This window comes from Dipodomys ordii, unplaced genomic scaffold (assembly GCF_000151885.1).
Source record: "Dipodomys ordii isolate 6190 unplaced genomic scaffold, Dord_2.0 Scaffold15, whole genome shotgun sequence".
Lineage (NCBI taxonomy): Eukaryota > Metazoa > Chordata > Mammalia > Rodentia > Heteromyidae > Dipodomys > Dipodomys ordii.
In genome coordinates this window covers 14,717,458-14,735,675 of record NW_012267231.1, presented here as the reverse complement: position 1 = coordinate 14,735,675, position 18,218 = coordinate 14,717,458, and the positions used below count along the sequence as shown (strand labels likewise).

Here is an 18,218-nt window from a genome sequence, read left to right as displayed (position 1 = left end):
GTAACTTTTAGAAATTGCCAAGTATTCCAACAATGCTGCAATAGTTAGACTATCATACTTCCTTCTCACATTAAACTACTTCTTCAAATCTTAACCAATCTATCTGAAATCTTAACATCTGAAGAACCTTATTGCACTTATTTAATGAAGTATGACCATTTGTACTTATGGAATTTAGATTTCTTTCACTGTGAAATGTTCTTTTCCTGACAGAAGAGCATCTTTTTTCCCTATTTATTTATAAGAACTTCATGATAAGCTGGTAAGGTGGCTCAGTGGTAGAGTGCTTGCCTTGCATGCATAAGGCCCTGGGTTTGATTCCCCATACCACCTAAGCAGAAAAAGCTGGAAGTGGTGCAGTAATTCAAATGGTAGAGTGCTAGAGCCTTGAGCTGAGAGACAGCGCCCAGGCCCAGAATTCAGGCTCCACAACCTCCCCCCCTCCACACACACACAAAAGAACCTCATGGTATCATGGTAGATATATTAAATGGTAGATATATTCTGTCCATTTCCCTTCTAGTTCTCTTAAACAGAACCTTATGTGGGCCAGGTATGTATCTGCAATTAAGAGGCATAATCCTGTAATCAGACTACTTGGGGAGCTGAGCCAGGATTACTGAACTCAAGGCCAGTTTGTGACACACACATGGCAAGACTTTGTCTCCAAAAACTGAAGTGCCATATCCAGAAAACAGTTAAATAAGACAGGTGGTTCAGTGGTATAGCACTTGCCTTACATGTATGAGGCCCTGGGCTTGATTCCTCAGCACCACATAAGCAGGAAAAAAAAGCCGGAAGTGGCACTGTGGCTCAAGTGGTGGAGCGCTAGCCTTGAGCTGAAGAGCTGAGGGACAGTGCCCAGGCCCAGAGTTCAGGCCCATGACTGGACCCCCGCCCCCCCCCAAAAAAAAGAAAAGAAACTTAACTGGGCGCCGGTGGCGCACGCCTGTAATCTTAGCTACTCAGGAGGCTGAGATCTGCGGATCGCAGTTCAAAGCCAGCCTGGGCAGGAAAGTCTGTGAAACTCCTATCTCCAATAAACCACCAGAAAAGTGGAAGTAGCACTGTAGCTCAAGTAGCACTTCAGCTCAAGCCTTGAGCTGAGGGACAGCGCTCAGGCCCATAGTTCAAGCCCCACAACCAACCAAAAAGAAAAAGAAAAAAAAAAGAAAATAAGCTTATCTGGTTGAATCCAGAAGAAGGCCCTCAATAGAGCACCTGAAGCATCTTCAGAAAATTTCTGGCTTCTGGCTTCATTACATATAATTTACCTCACTGACAGGAGACGGGCCTAGGAACACCTGAGTCAATAATGACATTCATGGACTCATATTCATCTCTGATTTTACAATGATGTCCTGAGTATCTAGGATGACATACATCATTATACAAGCCACTGGGGATATAATCAAGAACTTTCATCCTTGTGAACCACCAGGCTTCTCACCACTTCCCATTCATCCATGACTGAGCTCAGTTTAATTTGGCCTATACCTTCATCCTTCAGGGGAAGGGGGGGGGGAGAGGGAGGGAGGGAGGGAGTATTTTTTTTGGTCAGTCGTGGGGCTTGAACTCTGGGTGTGGGCACTGTCCCTGCTTTTTGTCTTCAAGGCTAGCCTTCTATCACTTGAGTCACAGCTCCACTTACAGCTTTGATAGTTAACTGGAGGTTAGAGTTTCATGGGCTTTCCTGTCAGGGCTGGCTTCCAATCTTGGTCATCATATAGCAGCCTCCTTGAGTAGCTAGGATTACAGGCATGTACCACTAGCACCCAGCTTCATTTATATCTTCACTAGAAGTAAAATCATCAGTGTCTCTTGTTGAAATTCTCAACTATCTTGGTTTATTTAAAGCTATTCTCTCAAAATATCACCTGAGTGTCTTTCACTTAACTCCCCTTCTTTTAACTTAAATTTCAGTCTCTAAGAGTTCATCTTTTTTATTTTCTTATTTTTTTGGGGGGTGGCCAGTCCTGAGGCTTGAACCCCAGGGCTTAAGCGCTGTCCCTGACCCTTTTTACCTCAAGGATACCACTCTACCACTTTAAGCCATGGCTTTACTTCCGGTTTTCTGGTGGTTAATTGGAGATAGGAGTCTCTTGTGCTTTTCATGCCTGTGCTGGCTTTGAACTGTGATCATCAGATCTCAGACCTCCTGAGTAGCTAAGGATTACAGGCATGTGCCACCAACACCAAGCATTTTCTTTTCTTTTTCTTTTTTTTGGTCAGTCGTGGGGCCTGAACTCGAGGCCTGGGTGCTGTCCTCAGCTCTTCAGCTCAAGGCTAGCTACCACTTGAGCCACATTGCCACTTCCAGCTTTTTCTGTTCTTTGTGATGCTGAGGAATCGAACCCAGGGCCTCATGCACACAAAGCAAGCATTCTACCACTGAGCCAACTTCGCAGCCCCAAGCATTTTCTTTTCTTTTCTTTTGGGTCCGGTCGTAGGGCCTGAACTCTGGGCCTGGGCGCTGTCCCTCAGCTCTTCAGCTCAAGGCTAGCGCTCTACCACTTGAGCCACAGCACCACTTCCAACTTTTTTCTTTTTGCTTATATGGTGCATGCAAGGCAAGCGCTCTACCACTGAGCCACCTTCCCAGCCCTTCTTTTTTTGTACTACATTGTTCACCTATTATGTTAGAGCTTGTACTTATCTAATTACTAAACTCCAAACCTAAAGGCACTAATTTTTATCAAACTGATCAAATTTTTTTTTTTGGGGGGGGTCCAATCGTGGGGCCTGAACTCTGGGCCTGGGCACTGTCCTTCAACTCTTCAGCTCAAGGCTAGCTCTCTACCATTTGAGCCACAGCACCACTTCTTTTTTCTTTTTGCTTATGTGGTGCTGAGGAATCGAACCCAGGGCCTCATGCATGCAAGGCAAGCGCTCTACCACTGTGCCACCTTCCCAGCCCTGATCAAATTATTTAAAATCATAGATTCATACTACTTTTTTCCCTCGTACACACCAGTCTGTTTGTTTCTGCTACCACTGAAATTACAACTCCCATACTACTATCTTTAACCAGAACCTTCTAAGCAAGTCTAATTTGCTCAAATACCTTACCACACTAAAGTATATTCCATTATAAAGTTCTATTTCCAAAACACAAATCTTATTATAATAATCGTAACAATTATCATGATAACTCATTATAAATTATAATTCTTTTCACTCTCTAATAAGCTCCTACTATACTACTCTGTGCTCTGCACACTGCAGACTACATTAACAGAGAAGTATACAACCTATTTTTAAAATATTGACATTATTTAATGAATATTACCCATCCTCTCAATTCTAGTTTTTATTCCTTTTATGTTACTTCCTAAACTCCTAAGGGTGAATGATTTAAGGGAGAATACACTAATAGTACTTTATTGTATACCTTTTACTTAAGCTTTTCCTTTACAGTTATTTGGTGTTGTGCACCTCTTGGGAGAACCTGTATCTTAACTTTTCTGATCCCCTGTGCGTATGTGCTAGGAAACGGGCTCCCAGCAAATGTCTGTTGAATGGAAGGATGCAATGATCTGTAACGATGATGCACAGGACCAAACTTGTCTATCTCTTGGTTTAAAAAAAAAAAAAAAAAAAAAACCTGCCAGGTGCCAGTGACTTATACCTGTAATCCTAGCTACTCAGAAGGCTGAGATCTGAAGATCAAAGCTAGCCCAGTCAGGAAAGCCTGACACTTATCTCCAATGAACCACCAGAAAACCGGAAGTGGCATTGTGGCTAGAGTGGTAGAGCATTCACCTTGAGCAGAAGAGCTGAGAGACAGCACCCAAGCCTAGAGTTCAAGCCCCAACACACACACACACACACACACACACACGGGCCCCAACACACACACACACACAGGTCTGGGAATGTGGCTTAGTGGTAGAGTGCTGTTTGCTTAGCATTCATGAAGCCCTCGGTTCAGTTCCTCAGTACCAAATAACAGAAAAGGCAGAAAGTGGTGCTGTGGCTCAAGAGATAAAGTGCCCAGGGGCAGTGCCCAGGTCCTGAGCTCAAGCCCCAGGACTGGCAAAAAATAAAATAAACCCAAAAAACCCACAACCCTGATGCAAAAGCATAGAGAGATAAGACAGAAAAGAATTATGGTACTCCTAACAGAAGTAAGATTTACTGAAAGACAAATCCAGGACAAACACAGTTAGCAACAACATTAAATATGTACCAAATAAACCAAAGCAGACTGAAATTAAGCAAGCACAATCAGTGAGCTTTATAAATTGTGCTGGCCAGTTTGTCGCTTCATTAAGAAATTGACTCATTAAAGCATATGGCTATACTTTTACTTTCATTACATTTCACGAGATACATTTTTCTGTACAATTATCTAAGACTAATGACACAAACTGTGGATTATTCAAGCCCTGAATCTGTTTGTCATTCTACAATGATGCCAATGAGATAACTTAAAAGTTACGAAAATAAGCAATGACCTGGAATTAAGCAAGCTGGGATTTTACACCAGGCTTAGGAACGCTACACTAACTGTACTTTCTCCGGGTTTCTTCTCTCTTCGAAAGAGAATGTTTGATATGACAAGCAGTTAGGAGACAGCCTCCAGCAGCCAGGAGAACACATCCTCCCTGCATAATCCCAGCCAACAACTGCACACAGCAGGGTTGCCCGAGACCAGCAGTTTCTATTTATTGAGCTATTCCTCTATAAGAAATCCATGCTCAATTCTCATAGCTGCCAGGGCTCAAGAGTTGCATCTGAGTCTCTTCAAAATTGCTTTCTTTTCCTTTCCAAACATGCACTGAGGTTTGTCTACTTTTATTCCTCTACTTAATCCTGCATTCAAACAATGAATCTTTCCTTTATTTTTCATTTAAAATTTTTGTGGTACAGGGGATCAAACCCAGGATCTCACTCATACTAGGCAAGCAGACTACCAGTGAGCTATGTATATCCCCAATCCTTTTTCTATTTCCCTTATACCCTCCCCTCATCCCACAGTCCCCTGTGGGAATGGGGACTGAATCTAGTGCTACATACTTGCTGAGCAAGTACACTACCATTTGAGCTACTTGCAGTTCCTTTAGCTTTTCTTGTTTTTGAGATTTGGTCTTGGTAACTTTGCCCAGGTTGACCTTGAACTTAGGACCCTCCTGCCTCTGCTTCCGAAGTAGCTGGGATTACATTCACAAAACCCAGTTTTCCTTAACTCAATCTTCACGTTTCCCAGAGTACATCAATGACACACTGACATATCCTATACTCCAAGTCCACAATTTAACAAAATCCAGCTGTCAAATTTACTACAACAGTGATTGAGCATTTAACAAAGTTACAACATGCCTTTGTAATAGGAAAGAATGCAGATTACAAAGTCTGAAGAGACTTTTAAAAACTCATTCTTTGAAGTACTAAGTACAAGGCAATTTAGTTAATCAACTAGCCAATATTGAATGTGCAGAATCTATCAAAAATACTTACATAACTGTGTTGTCATCCACTAAGATATCACAACCATGAGCAGGACACGATATAGTCTGAAAAAGATTGAAATTTAAACTGTGTCTTCATTCAACAATTATTTACTGAATGCTTCCCACTACCAGGCACTTAGCTAGATTCTGGGATATTTTAATGTTAGTAGGATCGCAATTCTTTACTTGCCACTAAGGCAACATGTTTCTGTGTGCACATGCAGTTATTCCATAAAGTGAAATCAGCAAAGTATCTGACAAAAATCACTCACCACATTTAGCCAATTCTGATGCCTGCTGAGAAAACTTCATCTAGGTTTTATTTTAACTGAAATATCACATTGTCAAACAGAAATACACCTGTCTGTTACGTACTAATCCAGGAACTTTCACCTGTTCATATTTACCTAAGGGTCTAAGCACTAAAGGAAATTCAACAAGAACTGAAAATTAAATCATTATCTTTACCTGTCCCATGCCTTCCTCCATTATTTTGGTAGTTAAATATTCACTCCAGCACTGCATACAAAACTTATGTCCACATTCAAGGCCAGTGAAATACTGCAACAACAACAACAAAAACAAAAAATCCATGACTTTAACAAAGATATTATTTAAAATAAAACAAAAAAAACACACTGTACGTAATGACTCAAGGCTCTGATAAGTGGCTAAAATGTCCAACTGGACATGAACAGATGAGCTAAAATGAACTTCTAAAGGTGGTGCAATCTAGACATGCAAATACATTAACACAAAAAAATGAATAATCCAAGTACATATGGTAGGCATTTACCAATTTTAGAAAAAGCAGGCAACCATTTGTATTAAATGCAAGAATAAATTGTAAGCACTTCATTGAGCATTAAAGACCCTCAATATCATTAGCCATCAGGGAAATGTTAGTCAAAGCCACAATGGGACAACACACATACTGAAACAACTAAGAAAAAACAAATAATTAAGAAAAAAAAGTAGATAATAAAAAGCACTGCTCATCCACTGCTGATGGGAATGTAAAATGGTACATTAACATTGGAAAACAAACAGGCAATGCCTCAAAATATTCAACAGTTACCATACGACCACTACTCTATATATACTCAAAACAAATGAAAATATACGTCGACAAAAACTTGTACATGAGTATTCTCAGTGGTAACATCATTAGTAGCCCCAAAGTAGAAACAACCTAGATAGACATTCATCAAATAAAGGATAAAAATGTGAAATAGTCACACAGAATGGAGTATTTTGTCACCAAATAAATGAAGTTACTGCTACATAATACATCATGGAGGAACCTTGAAAATATTATGTTAAATGAAAGAAAAGACCACACAAAAGACCATATAATGTTCAATTCCATTTCTATAAAAGCCCGGAAAGAGTCAAATCCCTAGAATAAGAAAAATATGTGTTTAGGGCTAGGAGCAGGAAGAGATTCAAGAATGAGTATGAAAGGTGTTAGCATTATCCCCACCTCTGGCCTCAGCTCCACCCAGACCTGAGCTCCACCTAGCCCTAGAGTTCTAGCCACAAAGCTAGCCACTCCCTCTTTTCCCCCCAGACCTACCTGGTCACCATACTTGCCCAGAGCTACCCACCTGGATGGGGGCAGACACCACACTGCTCCCTCTCCAGGGGGACATATGGCCCCTCTAATAAACCTTATAATAATCTTTCTCCTGTGCCTGACTGCCACTATGTGGTCCCCTGGAATGGTTGTGATGGGTCCTAACAGAAAGTACAAAATTTCTTTAGGGGCTATAAAAATTTAAGGATGGGCATACCTGTAATCCTGGCTATTTAGGAGGCTGAGATATGAGGATTCCAATTCAATGCCAGCCCAGGCAGGAAATGAGTCTTATCTCCAATTAGCCATGCCCCCCCACCCCCCGCAAAAAAAAAAAGTCAAAAAATGGAGCTGTGGCTCAAGTAGTAAAATATCAATCTTGCATGAAAAGGCTAAGCAAGAGTTCAGTACCTTGGGTTCAAAGACAGTACTAGCATTTAAAAAAAAATCAAGATTAAAATTATTAGCTGGGCACTGATGGCTCATGTAATCCTAGCTACTCAGGAGGCTGAGATCTGAGGATTGTGGTTTGAAGCCAGCCCAAGAAGGAAAATCCCTTGAGACTCATATCTCCAATTAAGCACTGAAAAACTGGAAGTAGAGCTGTGGCTCAAAATGGTAGAGCACTAGGCTTGAAAGCTGAAGAGCTAAGGGACAGGGCTCAGGCCCAGAGTTCAAGCCCAATAACCAACAAAAACAAAACAAAAGAACACTACTTTTCAAATAATCTAATATATTATACTTCAATAAATTTAGTTTTCTTAATATAATGCAAATACAGGCGTTCACAGAACTACATGCAAGGCAAACAATCCAGAAAATAAAGTTTTATGGCAGATCAAAAGGTTTATTCCAAATAGCTGACAATAGCAGCAACATTTTACTCTAATCAGATTACATATATCCTTTGAAAGTATATGAAGCATACTATATTTTGTAAGGAGATATTAAGCAACTACTATAAATAATGCTAGAGGATTTGGAGGGCTCTCTTCAAGATTCACATAACAGTTAACCAGTGTTGGTTTAAGAATACAATACCACACTGAGTGGTAGAGTACTCGCCTAGCATGCATAAAGCCCTGGGGGTTTGATTCCTCTGTATCACATAAACAGAAAAAGCCAAAGTGACGCTATGGCTCAATTGGTAGAGTGCTAGCCTTGAGCAAAAGTAGCTCAGGGGCAGTGTCCAGGCCCTGAGTTCAAGCCCAGGACTGGTTTTAAAAAAAGGATACACTATCACAAATTAGTTTCAACTAATAAGCAATACAGGTTCACAGCTAGAATAGTTCTTTTTACAGGGACAGGCATGGTGGAATGGGCTATCTACTACTACTGGGAAAGCTAAACCAGAAGGTCACTGAGCCCAAGAGGTTGGGGCTATATAGCACCCTACCTGGTATCTGCCCCCAGTTTCAGCACAGAGTCATGACTAGAACAACCACTGTACTTCAGCCAGGGCAACACAGCCAAACACATTATCTTTATTTAAAAAACAACTTGTAGTTTAAGTTTGTTGAAAAAATAAGCCTCTATCTAGAAGCAACTGCTACTTCCATTTCTCACACAAGCTTACAGAAATATTCTAACATGTGGCTAGGAAGGAGCTCAGTGAGGCCCTGGGTTCTATTCCTCAGTACCACATAAGCAGAAAAGGCCAGAAATGGCACTGTGTGTGGCTCAAGTGGTAGATAGAGCATTAGCTTTGAGTTGAAGAGTTCAAGGACAAACACAGTAAAAGGACCCCATGTTTGCGTCTGTGCACCTTGTTCTCCCTTTATTTAACATATTTCTGGTATGGCTTCACATTGATATATTGGTTAAACTCTTTTTTTTTTTTTAGGATTTGAACTGTGTGTGTGAGAGAGAGAGGGAAAGAGAGACAGACAGACAGACAGACTTGAGCCATACCTCCAGCCCAGCTTTTTTCTAGTTAACTGAAGACAGGCCGGCGATGGTGGCTCACAGCTGTAATCCTAGCTACTCAGGAGGCTGAGATCTGAGGATAGTGGTTCAAAGCCAGCCCAGGCAGGAAAGACCATGAGATTCTTATCTCCAATGAACCACCAGAAACTGGAAAGTGGCGCTGTGGCTCAAGTGGTAGAGCACTTGTCTTGAGCTTAAGAGCTGAGGGACAGCACCCAGGCCCATAGTTCAAGCCCCCTCCCACACAAAAAAAAAACCCTCAAGATAGAGCCTTGTGTACTGAGTATCTAAGATTACAGGTGTGAGCTACCACCACTTGAATTGGTTGATCTACTTCTAAAGCCTACAGAAAGATACCCAACTCATTAAACAGCCCACTATTATCAGACATTTATACATTTTCCCTACTGGTCTAGTACATTGGCTATTATCTTTGACCATGTGATTGTACCTTAGGACAAAGTGCGCCTAACAGGTACAATCTGACAATATTAGTAGGTTTCTTACAAGAGGTGGTAATAATCCATAGAGCTCAAGAGTATGTTGTTTCTTATCCCATGTCACACAGTGTATCTTTCAATTCCCCAATCTTTGCTAATCTATCTGGTGAAAACACACTAAGAACCTCATTAGTCTTTTTTGTTGTTGTTGGTCATAGGGCTCTACATTATGAAGGAAACTGGCATTCGAATTATGTGAAAATATTTTCTCCCAGTTTTTTTTTAATTGTGAAAATACCGTACAGAGCGGTTACAATTACATGGGTTCTCCCAGTTTTAATTCTGCATATTCACATTCTATTGTGAAGCACTTTATTTATATAAAGTAAAATAAAGTAAAAAGGGGCTCAGTGGTAGAGTGCTTGCTTGCCTCATGTGCATAAGGCCCTGGGTTCAATTCCTCAGTACCACATAAGCAGAAAAAGCTGGAAGTGGTGCTGGTGGTAGGGCGCTAGCCTTGAGCTGAAGAGCTGAGGCCAGGCCCAGAGTTCAGCCCCCATGACCAAAAAAAAAAAAAAAAAATAGTCTTTCAATTTATAGTTCCTGAAGTAAGTAACTTTGATACAAGTAACTAGGTAAGACTCTGTTTCTGTTCCAAGTGGCTATAGAACTGGTCCAATACCACTAACTGAAATGCCCCCCTACTAATACATTATGTCCTCCTCATGCATATATTCAAGTACTCCTCATGCATATGTGTTACTCCCTTACCCACCACTCTACCATTCTTGAATATGCAAGAATTAGTGCTTACTATTTTTTCCTCAATACTTTTAACTATTTTCTTCCAAAATATTCATTGTTTTTATATGTTAGTACTTAAAATTTGTTTATACTTTGTCAGTTTACTTCTTCTTTCTCTTCATGGTTCCTATAAGCAGCATTTTCCTTAAATTTTTAACTTTATTTTTTGTTTATGTAGTACTGAAGAATGAACCCAGGGCCTCATGCATACTAGGCAAGTACTCTACCATTGAGTCACAAACAGCATTTTTTCTTAATCCTTTTTTTTTTTTTTTGTTGATGCACAAGGTTTGGAACTCATGGTCCTTGAACATGTTCTTCTGGTGCTCTAAAACTTAAGCCATGCCTCTGGTTCCTAACTTGTGGCTAATGGCATTTATATACGGTGCTAAGGGTTGTGTCAGGGTTGTGGACAAGTCTGGATCTATCATATTTCCCTTTTCTTCCTTCTTCCACTAGATGGCCTTTACCCTCCTCAGCTCTCTGGGTTGTACCCCTAAATCACAATTATATTATGGTTTTTTTATATAGTTTAAATAAATCCAAACCAAAAAAAAAAAAAAAGGGCTTAGGATATCTATGTAACAAAAATGTGACCAGCCCAGAGAAACACTCTAAAAGACAAATACACACTAAAGTATTTTACTTATCTCCACAGCTACATACTCATATATATAACTGATGTTAAGATGTTAATGAACAGCTCTCCCCACCAGAAATTGCCCATCTCCAAAACTGAAGCCATTTTGCTTATAAAACTCAGTAAAGAGCCAGGTACCAGTGGCTCACGCCTGTAACCCTAGCTACTCAGGAGGCTGAGATCTGAGGACCAAGATTCCAAGCCAGCCTGGCAAAAAAGTCCCTGAGACTTTTATCTTCAATTAACCATCAAAAAGCTGGAAGTAAAACTGTGATTCAAGTGGCAGAGCTCTAATCTTGGGCAAAGAAGCTCTAGGACAGAGTCCAGGCCCTGAGTTCAAGCTCCAGGACAGGAAAAACAACAACAAAGCAAGGGTTAACTGGTGAGGGAAGACAAGGTTGGCTCTAGATTAGTTTTCAAGAATGTTCTCAGATCAAGATTCCGCAGGAAGCCAGGTGCCTATGGCTCACGCCTGTAATCCTAGCTACTCAAGAGGCTGACATCTGAGGATCGTGGTTCAAAGCCAGCCCAGGCAAGGAAAGACTGTGAAACTCTTATCTCTAATAAATCACCAGAAAACCAGAAGTAGTGCTTGCCTTGAGCTAAAGAACTGAGGGACAGTGCCAAGGACCAGAGTTCAAGTCCCACGACCAACCCCCCCCCCAAAAAAAAGATTCCACAGGAGTATTTGGTGGCTCAAGGTGGACATGAGACTCTGTCTTTACATATTTAGTTCATCCTATTCTAAAAATACAAATTATACATTTCATAAAAGTGAGCTATTATAGCACATACGACATTTATTTCCTAATGGAAGTCTGAGTAAGTGTACGTATATATTTTTATGCTGTTTCAAAATAATAAACTGTGATGGGGATTTTGAAACTCCTAGCTAGGTGCTGGTGGCTCAGGTCTAATCCTACCTACTCAAGAGGCTGAGCTCGGAGGATAACAGTTCAAAGATAGCCCAAGCAGGAAAGGTTGTGAGATTTTTATCTCTGATTAACCGACAGAAAACCAGAAGTGGAGGGGTTATCTCTAATTAACCAACAGAAAACCAGAAGTGGAGCGGTTATCTCTAATTAACCAACAGAAAACCAGAAGTGAAGCAGTGTCTACAAGTGGTAGAGTGCTAGCCTTGAGCAAAAAGAGCTCAGGGACAGTGTATCCATCCAAGCTGCGTTCCAGCCCCAGAACCAACAAAGGGGAGTGGGGGGGGGGGGGGGGGAGCTCAGGGACAATACCCAGGCCCCAAGTTCAAGACTCATGACAACACATACACACACAACATACACACACACACACACTCTCTCTCTCTCCACACACACACACAAACACACACATACCCCTCTTGAATTAGTTCCAATAGACAGTTGTACATTAATTCCTTCCTCTTCCTACTTCAAGTTAGTCTCGATCTAAACTACTGAACATGAACAAGTCAGTGACTCTTTTGCCCATGCAGTCTGGTTTTTTATTCTAGCACACTACTTTCAGAGACATCAGTACTTCTTAAAATTCATGCTTCTATTCTCCTCTGGCTTCTGTATCGCTGTATTTTCCTAATTACCAATTTATGAAGACCTGCCATATCAAAAGTTAAATTAGGTGTCTGTTCTGGTTTAGGTCTTAAAGATCCATGAGCACCGCCCCCAAGCCATGTGTTCCAAAATTAATCTCCAGATGAGGGTAAAGAGGTTGTGTAAACTTTGCAGGTAGGGGTTGTGCCATTAAAAGGGATACAAATTCCTGCTTTTTTCTCCCATTCATGTATATGTCTTGCGCCCAACCCCTGGCTACCATGAGTTGAGCATTCCTGCTCCACCATGTATTCCACACAATGCTGTTCTAGAGACAAACCAAAGCAATGAGTCCAAGTGACCCAAAGTAAGTCTTCCATCCTCAGCTCTCATCACGGCAACTGATGTATATATAAGGACCAACAGCATCCCTCCAACAGGCTTCCACAGCATCTTATCTTGTGTCTTCCTAAATCACTCAACTATTCTCTCAAAGCCTTTCTACTTATTTGTCCAGATAACCTTGGAAGGAAGAGATTGTGTATGAATTTTTGGTTCTATTTTGGGTGTAAAACAAAGAACAGTGCCTGGCACTAAGTTCTCCATCATCAGTTACAAGTGCAAAGGCAAAACTACACACTGTATATCTTCATTCCTGATTTTCAACACTGGTTTGAAACTACTGAACAATATCAAGAGCATTGGAAAAGTTACAGTGACTACAGTAGTAGCCTGCTTCAGTACTGAATCAGTTATGGGTAAAATGGAGAAACAAATATGCAGGAAGAAAAAAATGTCAAAGTATAAGGAACTCTGTTAAATTCTAGGATAAGCCAGGTGCTGCCAGTGGTTCACACCTGATAACCCTAGCTACTCAGGAGACTAAGATCTGAGGATCACAGTTCAAAGCCAACTGGAGCAGAAAAGTCCATGACACCCAAAAGCTCAGAGACAGTACCCAAGTTCAAGACTTGAAGCCCCAGGACCAGGAAAAAATAAAATTACAAAATTACAAAAGTCTAAGACAAATTATGTGGACCTTAGTATTTGCTCACAGAAATATTTATAAACTAAAGAACTGCATACATAAATATTAACTGGCAGGGGCTGGGAATGTGGCTTAGTGGTAGAGTGCTTGCCTAGTATTCATGAAGCCCTGGGCTCAATTCCTCAGTACCACATAAACAGAAAAGGCTGGGGAAGTAGCACTGTGGCTCAAGTGGTAGAGTGCTAGCCTTGAGCAAAAGAGGCTCAGGGACAGTGCCCAGGCCCAGAGTTCAAGCCCAAGGACTGAAAAGAGAGACAGAGAGAGAGACAGACAGAGAGAGAGAGATTACCTGGCAAAGAGAAACTGTTAAAGATTAATGGTGTCAAAACCTAACTTTAAAAAAAAGAAACTAACTTCAGATAGGGGAAAAACAAAGGAGGGGGTCACAATGCTAGATAGGAATTGTACCTTACTCATGTAACTGTAACCCCTCTGTACAGTATCTTTACAATAAAAATATTTTTTAAAAAATTAACTTCATGTATTTTAATTGTAATACTCAACTTAGGATAATTTGAGGAGAAAGAATGATATAGTTCACTGGCTGGAAGAGATCTAAAAGAATATTTTAGTCAACTCATTTGAAACACCAGAGCAAATGATTTACCTACTTAAAGGCACAGGATGAAGTATCATAAACAGCTAAAATCAGAACTTCAGAATTCAGAAATTCAGTTCTATACTTATACTACACTAATTCACTGATCATTCTATTTTCTCTAAAACTACATTTGTCAACTGCTTTTCTAATAGGTTATATACTTGAATGAATTAATTCTGATCAATACAGTCTTTAGGAATATTCATCAAAAAAACTTTTGATCGGTTAAACTACATAACTATAATACTGGTGAGAAAAAGCTGGTAGAGTCACATATTAAGGCAGAAAATAAAACAAGTAGCTATAATTCCTGAATTATAGAATTTACTATATACTAAAAATATAGTATTATTAATTCTTAAGTATATTAAAAATACAGTATTAATAAAAATTTCTAAGAAATAATTTGTTAGATAATGAAACATCTTAGAAACTGAATTATAAGTAACTCTTTACCCTTATGTTACAATGTAACTTTCCTAGTTACTAATAAAGTCACACATTCACAGGAAGATATGTGTCATTGGTCTACGGTCTTCTAATTCTGTCACCACTTGGATTTCATCAGTGTTAGTCAAAATCTCATGAAGAATCCTGAAAGTGCCTTCACATATAATATTAAACATGGGGCTTATTAGAAGAGTCTTGGATTTTTTTTTTAATAGAAAAGGGTTTACACAATTCTTCCCATGGTGGTAAAACAAATTCCATAAAGCCTGAGGTGTGTGATAACAACTTTCTATAATAAACAAGCTTTTCAAACAAACTACCAGGGATAGGAATGGTAAGGGGAGCAAAGGTATTATTTTTTTGTCCTTATCCTTAATGAATTGATACATTACTGGTAGTATGGAACTGCTCCTAGACTCCCAGATTTCCTGTTTAAATACTGAAAGGTGATTTACTCTTTGAAATATGGTCAGTGCTAGCCTTAAACTACCAGATACTCACCGAGTTAGGGTAGTTCAAGTAGCAGATCTGACAAGGCATATCCTGTGCTGATGACCTTGTATTCATCTGGCGTGTTCGAGACTTTTTACTTGGATTAATTACATGACACTCAGCAAAAAGCTTCTCCAGGTTTCCATCAAAGTACCTGCATTATTTAAACAGAAAGGATGAGAGCCCAGTAATAGCAAGTCAGAGCTCTCCAAACTGATTTTCTATTAGGAAAAGCACGTCACTAAATTTAAAATCACCAAGACCTTAACCTTTTGTTCAAAGGATAGGAGAAAGGAATGGCTACAAATTGTAGCAAATAGAGAGTGAGAGGGTGTGTGTATGTGTGTGATTCAGTTTTTGCTGCCTTTGATTTTTGGTATCTTTGTCACTGAATAAGAGCTATGGGAAGTTAAGTGCTTAGCATTTTACCCGTCCCAAAATGTCAGGGTGAAAACTACAATATTGCTTGAATCACCTATGAAGAATAGTAGAATCTGAAATGTCTAATTTATACAATTAAGTTGATTCTATTAATAACTTTAGTTAAATCAGGTTGGTATTTGGGGGGAGGGGTGATTTTATGCTGGTACTGGAACTTGAACTCAGGGCCTGAGTACTACCCCTTCACTTTTTCCACTTAAGGCTGGCTCTGTACCACTTGAGCCACTGCTCCTCTCCTAGCTTTACTTTCCTTTTGGTAAGTAAGAGGCTAATGAAAATAGGAGTCTGACAGACTTTCCTATCCAGGCTGCCTCAAATCTCAATCCTTAAATCTCAGCTTCCTTAATATCTAGGATTACAGGTATGAGCCACCATACCTGACAAATTAGATCAGTTTAAATATATTAGCTCTAGCCAGGCACTGGTGGCTCACACCTGTAATCCTAGCTACTCAGGAGGCTGAGATCTGATAATGGCTCAAAGCCAGCCCAGCAGGAAAGGCCATGTATGAAACTCCCATTTCCACTTAATCACTAAAAAACCCAAAGTGGTGCTATGGCTTCAACTGGTAGAGCGCTAGCCTTAGCAAAAGAGCTCATAGACAGTACCCTGGCCCAGAGTTCCAGGCCCGCAACTGACAACTAAATAAACAAGCAAGCTCTTAGTAAACCACTCACAAAGCATACCTTACAAAAAAAATCACTTTAACAATGAAATGATTAGGGCTGGGAATGTGGCTTAGTAGTAGAGTGCTTGCCTAGCATGCACAAAGCCCTGGGTTCCATTCCTTATTACCACATAAACAGAAAAGGCTAGAAGTGGTGCTATGGCTCAAATAGTAGAGTACCATCCTTGAGCAAAAGAAGCTCAGGCACAGTGACCAGGCTCTAAGTACAAGCCTCAAGACTGGCCAGAAAAGGGGGAAAAAAAAAAAAGATTACATGGATCATTCTATGTAAGACTTGCATTTTTCACATTTTTGAGTATTTTCTTTTTTATATCAAATACTTGTACACTAGCTTTTCATAAATATGTACCTAAATATACAGAAGTAGTTCAACATCTAGGATTACCAATAGTACTATTTAGAAAAAGCCTTCTGAAACAGCCTAATAGTCTAAAAAGAACCTTTGATCTCTAAGTCAGTACAACAGTTAAAATATCAATATACAATTGCCAAATTACTCTAGCTTTACCAAAGTTTAATGACTTCAGTATTTTTTATACATGCAGGAGATTCACAATTAAAAATTAGTCAGTACACAAAAGATTCCTTTTTTAATTTATGCCTAGCCTGGGCACTCTCCCTGAGCTTTTTTGCTCAAGGATAGTGCTCTATGAGTTGAACCACAGTTTTACTTTCAGCTTTTTTGGGTGGTTAACTGGAGATAAGACAGTCATGGACTTTCCTTCCTTAAGCTGGCTTTGAACACTGGTCCTCAGATCTCAGCCTCCTCAGTAGCTTACAGTACAAGTGTGAGCCACCAGGACCCAGCTAATTTTCAGTATTTTAAGTGAAGGACTACTGAAAAGCAGTCACAATTCTTCTACATTTTAATTATAAGTGCTGACAAAATGCTAAAAAAGCTCCTTGACATCAGTAGCTTCTCTAAGAATATTTCAATAATCTATCTCTTGGCTACTTTAACCTACTTCTAATTCTTAAATCCTATGGACTAGTAAGAAAAGGATCAAATTTATAAAAAGCAAAAATCACAAAAGGATAAAAAGATCTGAATATAGCAACAGAGCAGGAAGCAGGCACTGTAAGACTCCCCCTCAGTGCTTTGTTTTGAAACAGGGAATTGCTACATATTCCTAGGCTGGCTAGGAGCAAACTCTCCAAACTCTACCCCCACACTCTCCAGGTTGGGAGCAAGGTCTTCATCTTTCACAGAAAGAGAAGTTCAGTAATAGACACCGATTATTTTTTCCTATTCTAGGGAATGAGATTGGAACCTAAGGTTTAGAACACTATAACCCTTCTAAAATAAAGTATTGTGGGGCTGGGAATGTGGCTCAGTGTAGGGTGCATTCATGAGGCCCTGGGTTTGATTCCTCAGTACCACATAAACAGAAAAGGCCAGAAGTGATGCTGTGGCTCAAGTGGTAGAATGCTAGCCTTGAGCACAGAGCCCCAGGATTGGCAAAAAAAAAATAAAATATTGTTATATGGGCACCATTGGCTCAAGCCTATAATCATAGCTGATCAGAAAAATGAGATATGAAGATCACAATTCAAAGCCACCTCAGGCAGAAAACTCCAATTAACCAACAAAAAAGCTGGAAATTGAGGAGTTGCTTAATGGCAGAGTATCAATTTTGCACAAAAAAAGCCAAAGGAAAGTGCCCTGAGTTCAAGTCCCAGTACCCAGTGCTTGCATGCACGTGTGCGTGCACTAAGCCACCTTCCCAGCCCCATGGAATAAATTTTTTTATGCAAGCTAAACAAAACTGCTTTGCCACTTTGTTGGGCACAGGTGGCTCACCCCTGTAATCCTCGCTACTCAGGAGGCTGAGATCAGAGGATAACAATTCAGAGCCAAGGGGTGGGAAGGTGGCTCAGTGGTAGAGCGCTTGCCTTGCATGCCTGAGGCCCTGGGTTCTATTCCCCAGCACCACATACACAAAAAGAAAAAGCCAGAAGTGGCGCTGTGGCTCAAGTGGTAGAGCGCTAGCCTTGAGCTCTAGAGCTGAGGGACAGCGCCCAGGCTCAGAGTTCAGGCTCCACAACTGGACCCAAAAAAAAAAAAAACAATTCAGAGCAGCCCAAGCAGGAAAGACCGTGAGTCTCTCTCCAATTAACCACCAGAAAACGAAGTAGCAG

At 40.3% G+C, this 18,218-nt stretch overlaps 1 protein-coding gene across 1 annotated transcript in view; it reads right to left on the bottom strand.

Moving 5' to 3' along the window:
• Arih1 (ariadne RBR E3 ubiquitin protein ligase 1) overlaps nucleotides 1-15,106 on the bottom strand; it is a gene marked incomplete at its 5' end in the record, with an annotated part of 43,717 nt that extends 28,611 nt beyond the window's left edge. The window contains 3 exons of the mRNA XM_013012139.1: nucleotides 5,461-5,516; nucleotides 5,922-6,014; nucleotides 14,960-15,106. Coding sequence (XP_012867593.1) covers nucleotides 5,461-5,516; nucleotides 5,922-6,014; nucleotides 14,960-15,106 — 296 coding nt within the window. The remainder of the gene's footprint in view (nucleotides 1-5,460; nucleotides 5,517-5,921; nucleotides 6,015-14,959) is intronic.
• Nucleotides 15,107-18,218: the final 3,112 nt, after the last annotated feature.